The sequence below is a fragment of the Corvus brachyrhynchos genome, unplaced genomic scaffold, assembly GCF_000691975.1.
Source record: "Corvus brachyrhynchos isolate BGI_N302 unplaced genomic scaffold, ASM69197v1 scaffold365, whole genome shotgun sequence".
In the NCBI taxonomy this organism is placed as follows: domain Eukaryota; kingdom Metazoa; phylum Chordata; class Aves; order Passeriformes; family Corvidae; genus Corvus; species Corvus brachyrhynchos.
The window spans coordinates 179,369-190,655 of record NW_008239544.1 but is presented as its reverse complement, the minus strand read 5'-3'; the positions used below and the strand labels follow the sequence as shown (position 1 = coordinate 190,655).

The window sequence follows — 11,287 nt, the reverse complement described above, 5'->3', positions numbered from 1 at the left end:
TGCTCCGTGCCCGAATCAGTGCTGGAGCTGAGCTTTGCAAGAGAGGCTTTGCTGAGCCCAGCCTGGCTGCAGGGCACTGAGCTCCCTTTTGCTGCAGCAAAGAACTGGTGGTTTAGGACCAGTGGCTTTTAAACCCTTCCCACTGTGTTGCAGCCCTCCAACAGGAGCCTCTGGAAAGAGGAGACACAGCCCTTGGTTTGCAGCTTTGAATGATGCTTTAGGAGTTTGGTGGGGCTTTGTCTCATCTGTGGCCTCCTGTGGAATTATGGAACGGTTTGGGTTGGAAGGGACCTTAGGGATCATCTCATTCCAACCCCCTGCCAAGGGCAGGCATCTCCTGGAGACTTCTTTTAATTTTTAAATAAGATCCCTGGGGTCCTTCACAGGAGAAGGAAAACATCTGCCAAGGATGGGAATGTACACCAATATCAGCTGCGCAAAAGGATCTTTCTCTATCAACAGGTTGGATCTCCAAGGATTTTTAAGCTTTCCTTCCAAAGGAACAGAAAAGACCTAAGCCCATGGAAACACTAAAATAGGAATAAACCCCTGTTATGGCACAGGAGTAATAACAGTAATCGTAGCTGTGGAGTAATTCCTGCCCCTCTGCCTTGTTTGTTTTCATCCTGGAACTGTTGTGTAGCAACTCCGGAGTTTTCCTGGGAATACGACGGACAGCTGGTTTACAAATGCAATTGTGGCATAATTAATTTAAGCATTAGCAGTCCATTATTATCTGTTATCACTGGGTACAAGCTCTGCCTCTCTGCCATGGAAACCGGAGTGCAGGTTACCTAGGAATCCCTCTGGGATCTATTAAGTGTAATTACTAAGGACTTGGATCAGCAAAAAAAAAATAGAGATATGCACCATTTTCCAGCCTCAGCACTGCAGAAAGGGCTGCAAACTTGACATTTGTGCTGAATTGTCACATCATTGCCAGGAACAGGCTCTGTGAAATGGTTAAGGAGCATTTAGCAAAGGAAACATCAGGGAGTCACTTGGCTTTCTCCAGCGGGTTGCAGCAGCTCCCGTGGCTCCAGGAAGGGGCCCAGGAGACGCCAAAAGTGCTCTTGTGAGTGAAAGTGAGTGGGGTGGGATGGAAAAACCTGCTTCTGGGGGGAAAAAAATGCTAAAAGAATGAGTGTTTATCCTCTTAGAGATCCTTTAGCCTCTTAGGGAACGGGTTTGTCATCCCTGGTTCAATCCTCACCTTCCAGGTGCTGGGACTGAGCTCTGGGTGTTTGTTTAGGTGTGTTTGGAGCTCTATTTTTAAGATTTTTATTCTAAAAACAGCAGTCAAATTTTGGTTCTGAGCAGCAGTTAAAAGCTGGTGTTTGGCCCCAGATTTTCCACGCTAAGAGGTGGAATTGGGCTCAAATCATAATCCAGATGACAGGAGCAGAGCCAGGAAGGTGCTCCCAGGTGCTTCAAAGGCCCTGGGGATGAAAAGGCTTTGAAAAGGAGCCTGTCAGGTGGAACATCCCATTTCTCTCTGGAGATTATTTACCTCAGGTTGTCTGAACACAAAAGGGATTAGAGGAGGAAGAGTTTATGATTATCATTTGTCCTAAGAAGAGACAACCCCTGCAGCAATGCTCAGCCCTGCCTCATTCCAGAGGTGTGATGGCAACAGGACTCCTCTTCCTCCTGATTCCCATGAAATTATGGCTTCTGTTTGTCTGGACATGCAGCTGCCATCTGGGATCGGGGGTGCATGTGTCTGGTTGAGGTGAGAGGAATAAGGAAAACCCAGGGGTGATTATATTGGGAGACCCAGGGATGGGAAAAAATAAATGGAAAAACCTGAAGCTGGAAGGCCACAGGGATAAATCACGGGGTTGAGTCCCTTGTTTAACACCAAACGAGTCCCCAGGTCCCTTTCTCAGCAGCCTCATCCCAAGGCAGCCAAATGGGAACATCTTCATTCACACCCCAACCAGGGGGTGCCTCGTTGGGATGGAGAAAACACCCAGGTTTTATTTTCAACTCATTCTGCAACCTTTCGGGCTAAAGCCCCCAAACTTCCCTAAAAAAACCCAAACAACGCTCCACCTCGAGGTGAATCCCTTCAGGAATAACCGCCCAGCGCTGGCAAAGGGAGCATCCAGCGGGGAGGTGCCGGGGCCGGGGCTCCATCCCCCGCTCCCCGTGCCGGGGGAGGCTGTGCCGAGCCCCCTGCCCGCATCCCCGGCTCCGGCAGCTCGGCAGATCCTGCTCCGGCTGCAGATTGGCTGCCGGCTCCTGCCTTTCCCCAGCGACAGCGGAACTTGCCTGGAATATTTTGCTGGCAAATCCGCCCCTCTGCCGCTCGCTGCCGAAGGAGGGAGGGAGGAAAGGAGGGAGGGAGGGAAGGAGAGGCTGCGCTGCCGGGATCCCTCCCCGCCGCCCCGCGGGGACCCGCCGGGGCCAGGGGGGGCTCTCGGAGATGCCTCAGCAGGGAGATGCCTTGTGCTGCGGCTCTTTCCCCGGGAATGTTTGCATTTGGGCTGGGATTTGCTCCCACACCGTGTGACGGTGCGGGGAATGTCCGGGGTGGCGGGGCTGGGGGGGTTCGGGCTGCTGGCCTCGCGTCCGTGGGGATGCGATGAGACAGAGCCTGAAAGGGCCGAACCTCGAGCCTTCTCACATGCCCAGGGTGCCTGCAGTGACACCACGACGCGTCCCTGGAAGGCTCCCTGTGACTGTGCGTGATTGCCGCTGCTAAGTGAGGACAGGCGGTGAATCAGGCTCCGGTCGTGCCTGATCCCGGCCCTTCCCGCGGGCACGCTGAGCTGCTCTGTGCCTAAAGCCCTTCCTTCTCCTCCCTTGCAGGAGCGGCAGATGTTCAGCACCTGCAGGAAAGGAGATCTATTCCCTTCTTTTCCTCCCCAGCCCTGCAACGGGCTGTGTTTTGTGCCCGTGGATAAAAGGGTCGCTAGCGTTTTAGAGAGCTTCTTTCCCTTTCCAGTCTCGCAACAATCCCTTTTTTCCTTTCCCGTTTTAGTTCTCCTCAAAGGCTCCAAGAACCTGTGAAGCGTCCAGTGCCTCGTGGGCCTTTAAGGCCGGGAAGGATGGTGACGTTCCTATAAATCCCTTTATCCCACAACACCAGCAGCGGTCCCAGCACGTTGGCTCCCATTTTCCTCTGCCCCAACGCTGGCAATTGCTGTGAGTTTGTCCTGTGGGTGCTGGGGTCAGTGCCCACAGAGACACAGATGGCCTTAGATGCCATTTTAAAGCGTTTGTGTGGCTCAGTGACCCCGAAACCCCCAAATCCCCCGGGAGCCAACACCAAGCAGTGCTGAATTTCATCGACGTTATTGAGCCATGCCCTCAAGAAATGACCTTTATGAGAGTATTTTTCAATTCCTGATGTGCAGCCCCAACAAAGGGGGGTTCTGGGAGCTTCTTTTAAAGGGCTGGGGAAAAGTGACAGAGGAGAACAAAATTCCCACAGCTCCTCCAGCAACCTGAACATCTGACTCCTCTGTGAGTCTGCATCCCTTCCTGTGGACACTTTGGAAAAGCTTGGATGCAAGGCCCCGTGGTCCCAGCTTGTTTTTAAGACAGGAATCAAGAGCAGTGATTTTTTTGGGAGTGTGTTTTTGTAAGACCTGCACCCCCAGCCTGTTCCAGCACTTCCAGAGGTGTGCAGGCTCTGGAAGCTGGAGCTGGCACTCCAGCACACAGCCAGCCCCCCACGCTCATGGATGGCTTGTGCAGAGCTGGTTTAGGGCAGATTATTTTTAAAACAAGCTAAGCCGTGAGGGTGACCTCGGTTCTGCACAGGGATACTCCAGGTAGGGCAAAAATAGCCGTGCTCATCTCCGAGCATCCTTCCCGCTCACTGGCAGCACCTTTCCGAGGGAGCCCAGCTGGTGGGAGGTGGGAGCTGCCCTGTGAGGGAGCTGCCTCCAGCTGGCACTGCTGGGATCCAGGGAAGAGCCTTGGAGCAGGCTTGGAGCAGGCAGTGAGCGGGCTGGAGCAGTGTGGGCTCTCACACAGCCGGCCTTGCCCCAGAGTTCACGCCCTGCCAGGCCACAGGGAAGAGGGATTTCAGGCCACTGTGGGAAATTGGGCTTTTGGGGGAATTGAGGAGCCTTGATTTGCTGCGGGGGAATGTGGAGCTCGAGCAGGATGCAGGGGGTTTTGCAGGACCAAGCGTGTGCATGGCCTGTGTCGCCGAGGGCACGCCGAGGTGGGTGTGGGGTCTGTGGGAGAAATCCTTCCCCCTTAGCCTCCCCCTCCTCTTCCTCAGGGATTCACCACACTCCCTGAAGCCTGCAATGCTTTTGATGGCAGGTGCAGGTGAGGTCACGGATTTGGGCAGGAGGTTGGAGCGCAGATCCCTGCGCCTCCCATTCCTCCCCTACACCTTCCCCTGCTCCTGTCCAACCACCCCCTCCCTGCCAGGCCACTGGAACAAAACCCTGCTAGCACCGTGCAATTCCTGCTAGAACAAATTGTTGCTGGCATTGTGGGTTATTTAAATCCACATATTATCTCTTCCTCTGTATTACATTAGCTTCCTCCCAAACCTTCGCCATCTGTTCCACCCTCGGTTGTGAATGTGAGAAAACTGAACATGCTGCTCCACAGCTCCAGCACTTCCAAAGTATGATGTGCATCCTAATGGCTTTTCCATGCACTTCTCCTTGCAGGCTGGGGCCCTTCCTTAGTGCCCAGGACTCACTGGGAATGGTCAGGAATGTGTTGGCGGCTGTTTGCCTCCAGCGATGTGGAGGGAACTTTATTGTGACAGCTCCGAGGTGGGAGCACATCTGATGGGCTGGGTGGGGAGGAACGCCGGGGCTGCTTGTGCCAGTGATCTCCCCAAAATCACGTGGCTCTCAGCGAGGAGAAACAGTGGTTTCATCCCTCCTTTGGGCCCTGTCTCTCCCAGGTTGTGTTGTCAAAGGTGCTGGAACATCTGTGCGTCCCACAGACTTCCCAGGGTTGGTGTCTGTGAAATTACTGCGGCTGCTCTTCCCCTCTGGGAGCCTGTCAGGCTCCTAATGCTGCCTGTCATGTCTCCAGTGCTTCCCAGGCATCCAGGCCAGCAGGCCAGGACAGCCTGGATGGCTCTGTTTTTCCAGGGCTGCAGGATGCATCCTGTGGAGCAGTCCAGCAGCAGCCCCCATGCTCAGCTCCCCCTCAGTGCTGGGTGGGAGTGCCAAGCCTGAGCCCATGGATAGGGAGGCAGAGAGCCCATGGATGGGAGGCAGAGAGCTCCAGGGCTACTGTGTGGGAAGCTGGGGCAGATCCATCCTTCCCACATCCCGGGCTGCTCCCTCCTCTCTCCCCACCTCGGCTCTGCAGGCAGGGACTGGAGGAGCAGGGATGCTGCAGCCGTGGCAAATGTCACCACACCTCACACACCTCGATGCCTCTCACCCAAATTTTCGGCCTGACTGATGAATTCATTTCAGTTTCATGACCAGGCACCACCTTGTGCTCCCCTGACAGGGAGATTTAGCTCCTTTCCTCTGAAGTGTCACCTCCTGAGCGTGACAGGTTTTCCATTTCTCCTGGGTAGCTCTGGGGCATCCCCATGGGACAGCTCCAGCCCTGCTCTGTGTTTGGCACTGACTCGACAAGGGGCGGTTTGGGGCAGTGGTGGCTTCCCCACTGCTCCCAGCAGACCCCATCACCTCTCCTGTCAATGCCAAACCAACAGGGACAACAAGTGAGGAAGCTTCTTAGTGGGAAATCTGGGAATCATCAGAAAACAAGACTGCAAAGGACCTAAGAACCACAGAGCTCAGCCTTCTCCCGAAGAGGTTCAGCTCTGTCCAGGTCCTGTCTGAGCTGGTGATGTCCAACCTTAGACCCTCTCCTCTCCCAGCCTCCACAGCCCCCCAGGCAATTCATTACAGCCCTCACCTCATTAGCGATGGTTAATGGCTCACCCTCCTTGACTTTAAGCCCATTAATTCTGTTCATGGAGAACAGATTATTCCCTTCCACTTCGAAGCAGCTTTTAAGATCGCTCTGTCTCGTCTCCTGAACACCTCCAGCCCTTCCCAGCAGCAACTTCATGCCCAAAGTGTCCTTGTGTCCCCCAAAAACGAGGAGCCCAGGGTGGGATGTCTCACATGGGGTTGTTCTCCACATGCTCCTGGGCCAGCAGGAAGCTCTGTTGCCATAACCCAAGGAAACATTACCAATGCTTTGCCTTCTCCTGCAGCTTTCCCACCAAATTCCCAGCAATAATGGAATTTTATTGCTGACCCAGGGGCTGGGCTGCAAAACTCCAACTTGCTGTTTACATCCTCCAGGGAAAATCCTACTGTTCCCATGGTAACACCCCACACCAAGGTCCAGCAGGATGGGAGAAGGGAGGAGAGGGGATTCAAGGCGACAAACAGACGACAATTCACACTTTCCAAATTTCCCTCCCATCACTCCACTCAGCCCCAGAACAGCCCCAGGCTTCCGGACCGGAATTCCACGCGCAATCCCTTCACTCACCGTACTGGATTTGAGCGCATCCCCACTGTCCTCTTCAGATTCTAGTGCAACAGGTAAAGATTTCTGTGGCGGGGAGAAGGTTAAGTCCCACCTCAGTAGCCGAGGTTCAGCTTTGTCCCCGAATCTCAGGTTTTCCAGTTTCTGCACCGTGGGCTCGGCAGAGGAAGCTGGCCTGAAATTCTCTTTGTTCTGGGACTTAGACCTCAGTCTCTGAACCCCGAAGCCCCGCTCTTTTTGCTCGGCAGTCACGCTCCTGCAGCCTCCCCCTTTGCTGTAGTGTCTTTTTTGGGTGTGAATCTCTTGCATGTAAGAATCCATCCTCATGAGGGGCTTCATCTCCATCTCGTAGTTGCTCATCTTCTCCTCGTCCAGCTCAAGCAGCTTGGAGCTCCCTGAGCTGTGGTTGTGGGACCTGTGGTGGGAAGTCCATGAAACCGTGGCTGGGGAATCTGTCCACCTCTCTCTCGGCTTGTGGTTGGAGGCCGAATGTTTGTGTCCCCCGCTCCGACCTCTGTAGTCTTCAGGGACAGGCGTGGAGCCCAGCTGCCCGCTGCGCATCGTCCCGCTTCTCGCAGCGCGGCTCCCGCCCACCTTCTCTTCGCTCCAGCTGTTGGGGCGCAGGTAATCCCCGCCACGCCCCTCCAGCAACATCTGGATCTCCCCACCCCTCTCTTCGTCCACCGAGACCTGCCTGGAGAAGTGGGCGCTCTTGTTCCTGCAGGAGGGGCCGAGGGGCGGCGTGGAGGAGGGGCTGGCAGGGAAGCTCTGCAGCGGGCTGTCGTCGGGGGTCAGGTCGGACGGGGTGGTCCCCTTGCGGTACAGCTCGGGGCTCTCTTGCTGCAGAGGCGTCCCGGTGGAGAGGACCTCGATGTCATCGCTCGAGTTCTGCCGCTTCGGCCGCTGGCATTCGAGCCCTTTGAGGGGCGGTGGTGGGGAGGAGAGAAGGGAGGAAGGAAGGCAACAGGGTTATTTCTATTTTATGGATGCCCCATGGGTTTTTTCGTGGCACGGAACAGGGAGCAGAGGGTTGGGCGGTGGGGAACGGCGGGGTGGGATTGGGACAGCGGTGTCACAGCTGCTGGCACCGCTGGTGTGACACCGAACCTGCCCTGAGGCCTGGCCTGCAGAACCACAGCCAGCATGGGAATGGTTTTCCAGCCCCAGAAATGTTCTGATGGTTTTTTGGGATCCATCTGACCACATTTCCTATCAGTTCCCAGTCTGGAAGCATGGGAGGGGAAATCTGTGACGTGGCTGGTGGCACACCCTGGGCTCTGTGTTTGTGTGTGCTGGGTGACACTGGGATCACCCTGGATGACACTGGGACCACCCCATATGTGCTGGGTGTCACTGGGATCATCTCATGTGTGCTGGGTGTCACTGGGATCACCCCTGGGTGTCACTGGGATCACCTGAAGTGACACTGGGATCACCCCGTGTGTGCTGGGTGTCACTGGGATCATCCCTGGGTGTCACTGGGATCACCCCATGTGTGCTGCATGTCACTGGGATCACCCCGTGTGTGCTGGGTGTCACTGGGATCATCCCTGGGTGTCACTGGGATCACCCCATGTGTGCTGCATGTCACTGGGATCACCCTGGGTGCCACTGGGATCACCCCATACCTGCAGCCCTCACATTCCTCCTGGATGGGAACCACCTCAGTTTTCACCCTGCGAGGTGCAGGAGGGAGATGTCACCTCCAGCTTTTCATAGGGAAATGGCCACATCTGGGCAGTTGTGCAAGAAAAAACATACAAACCTTATATCCAGGAGCTTTCCTGCCCCACACAGCCCAGCAGGACATGGGTATTTCCCTGCTCAGCACCCTGGATGGGATGGAAGGACAGGGGGGGCTGTGCCTTCAGGCAGGAGCCTGCTCAGGGCCACCTGAGGCCAGCACTCCCCATCCTCCTCATCCCACTGGAAACTCCTCATTCCTTCAACCCAGAGACTTCCCAGACAGTGTCACACTGGGGATGGGGACTTCAGGAGGGGCTGAGTGTCTGCTGCTGCTGGAGGAACACGGAACAAAACCCTCCAACGTGTTCATCACTGAGGAAACACCGAATGATTTCAAGCGAGCTAATAGTGGTTAATTCTCCTTTTCCCCTCTCCAGTCATTCCCAGCTAAAGCCATGCTAAATTGGGTGAATAATTTGATAAATATATTAAGTGCCTAATGCCCCTGAAATGCATCTAATTGCAATTGCTATGGCGAGACAAGAAACGAGGCTTGAAAAGGGAGAGCTCAATTTTCGTGCCGTCGTTTAAAAATAAACGCTCGGGAGAGCCTGCTCGGGTCTCTGCACTTCTGATGAGGAATTTTCTCTCTTGAATCTTTTTGGGGAGCTGCTGGGATGTGCCTTCACCCCTGCCAGGGATACACGCAGGGAATGCTGGAGTGTGCGGATGGATGTCCCCATCGGAGCACTGGCAAGGGAGGGAAATAGTAAAAAAGCTGCTTGGAAATCCATCCAAGCAATTTATGGGAAATGGTCTCCTAATGATTCAAGTTTTTGGGATAATGCTCACATAGTCCAGCCTTCATCTTTGCCCTGATTGTATGTGGGAGATTGAATCTCCTGGGATTTATCCCTGAGCAATCCCGGTATTGGTGGGAAATTGCTGAGAAGGAGAAAGGTGGAGCTCACTCCTCTGTTTTCCTGCACAATAACTGTCTCTGGGATAAAAGACAAACTTTTTGGGGCTGTTTTCCAGGAATTCCTGTCCCAGCCACTTTCCAAGAGTACAAATGGGAAACTGAGGCACAGAGGGAATAAATGACTTCACCTGACAAAGCTGGAAAGCCACCTGTGGGAACGGGCTCACCCGAGGCTTGGGGTGACCCTGGTTTTTGGGCTTTATCTTCCCCAGTTCAGGGATTTTGCTGGAATTCCAGGGATTTGTGAGCTTCCCACCAGCTCCAAGGCCTCCCGAGCTGATCTCCAGCCCCACAACCAGCCACAGCCTTGCTACACCCACTGCTCCTGTTCCAGAGCCCCACAGAGGGACAAGAAATCCCAGTGATGCCCCACCCCAGGGAAGAGAATCCTCCTCATCCTAAACCTTCCCCAGCCACCCCTGCCCCAATCTTCCCGTGACTCTGCCTTTCCATGGGTTAATTCCCGAAGGGCTGGGGCTCTGGGAGGAGCAGGGCTGGAGCTGCTGGGGGGATGCTGGGCCACAGCTGCCCCCCAGCCCCAGAGCCCACAGGGATGGAGGCGTTTCCTCGCGCAGGAGCTCCGCGGATGCACCCGGGCTGGCTCTCGGCACCCGAGGATGTGCAACAATTAGCCGGAGCTAAAATTAGTCCCGGAGCACGTGATGTTCCTGGAAGAACGGTTGTGAGAGCACGAAGGAGGATGCAGAGCACCAAATCTGGATTTCCAGCAGGACGGAGGCAGCCGAGCCCAGCCTCAGGAGGCTTCAAAGCCAAACCTGTGCTGCCCTGAGGAGCCACATTTGGGATTTGGGAGCGGTGCCAAGCTCCGGCCTCTGGCTCTGGTGTGCTGCTGTCACCGGGGGGACTGAGTTCTCCAGCACCACTCAACCCAGGGGCCCATCCCACTGTGTCCAGGAATTGGGATGAACAACCATGGTGAGCACCTGGAGATCCCCATGGCTGATGGAGATGGAAACCACGGGAGAGGGGGTGATGCTGAACTGGGATTTTTTTGGTTTTCCCAGGTAAACACCTTTCCCTCCCAGGTACAGCAGCTGCAGGCACCCAGGGATGCCCAGGGATGCCCAGGGCTGATGCTGAGGTGGGCATGGACCTCCCTATGACTCTGGGAGTGTTCCACAGCACCCACAAACCCCTCCGAGGGGGCCACCCAGCACCCCCGGCACTCGCTGTGCCAGGTGGGTGGTACCCACACCCACCACCCTGCCGGGAGCACATCCAGCACCCAGGGTGCTGTGCAGGGAGCACAGCCAGCACCCAGGGATGGGTGGCACTCAGCACCCACCACAGAGCGCTGTGGGTGGCACTGGGGACCTGCAGCACCCTGCAGGGGAGCACAGCCAGCACCCAGGATCCTGAACGAGGGGGGCACAGCCAGCACCCACAGTTCTGAATGAAGGGGGCACAGCCAGCACCCAGGATCCTGAATGAGGGTGGCACATCGAGCACCCACAATCCTGTACAAAGGAGACAAATCCAACACCCACAATCCTGTGGAAGGGGAGCACATCCAGCACCCAGGATCCCGTGCATGGAAAGGCATTTAGAGCACCCATAATCCTGTACAAGGGTGACAAATCCAGCACCCACAATCCTGAATAAGAAGAGCACATGCAGCACCCACAATCCTGTGAAAGGGGAGCACATCCAGCACCCACAATCCTGAACAAGGAGGGCACATGCAGCACCCACAATCCTGAACAAGGAGGGCACATGCAGCACCCACAATCCTGAACAAGGAGGGCACATGCAGCACCCACAATCCTGAACAAGGAGGGCACATGCAGCACCCACAATCCTGAACAAGGAGGGCACATGCAGCACCCACAATCCTGTGAAAGGGGGGTGTTACAGCGGGGATACTGTAACACAATGCACCAAACCAGGAGGCCCGTGGAAAAGAAATATATCTGTGGACCGATTCTTGCTGGATGTTTCAGAGCTGTTTATTTCCCCAGCCATGGCCGGGGCTCTGCCCAGGAACCCTCACAGCCACCGGGCCCGAGGCCCCTTCCCGCGCAGGGAGCACAGAACAGCCAGCGGGAACGAGGCTGCGCAGGGGCTCGGGAAACCCCGTGCCGCCCTCAGGGCCCCTCGCCCCGGGCTGCGCGGCGGGGGGGGGAGCGCCACACGGGGGGGCCAGACGCC

General features: G+C 55.8%; 2 protein-coding genes across 2 annotated transcripts in view; both read right to left on the bottom strand.

The window, feature by feature from the left end:
* JPH3 (junctophilin 3) overlaps nucleotides 1-11,287 on the bottom strand; it is a 50,754-nt gene that overhangs the window by 4,811 nt on the left and 34,656 nt on the right. Inside the window, exon 5 of the mRNA XM_008639175.2 lies at nucleotides 6,454-7,367. Coding sequence (XP_008637397.1) covers nucleotides 6,454-7,367 — 914 coding nt within the window. The remainder of the gene's footprint in view (nucleotides 1-6,453; nucleotides 7,368-11,287) is intronic.
* LOC108448454 overlaps nucleotides 7,380-11,287 on the bottom strand; it is a 6,257-nt gene continuing 2,349 nt past the window's right edge. Inside the window, exon 2 of the mRNA XM_017741388.1 lies at nucleotides 7,380-10,963. Coding sequence (XP_017596877.1) covers nucleotides 9,575-10,963 — 1,389 coding nt within the window. The 3' untranslated portion in view covers nucleotides 7,380-9,574. The remainder of the gene's footprint in view (nucleotides 10,964-11,287) is intronic.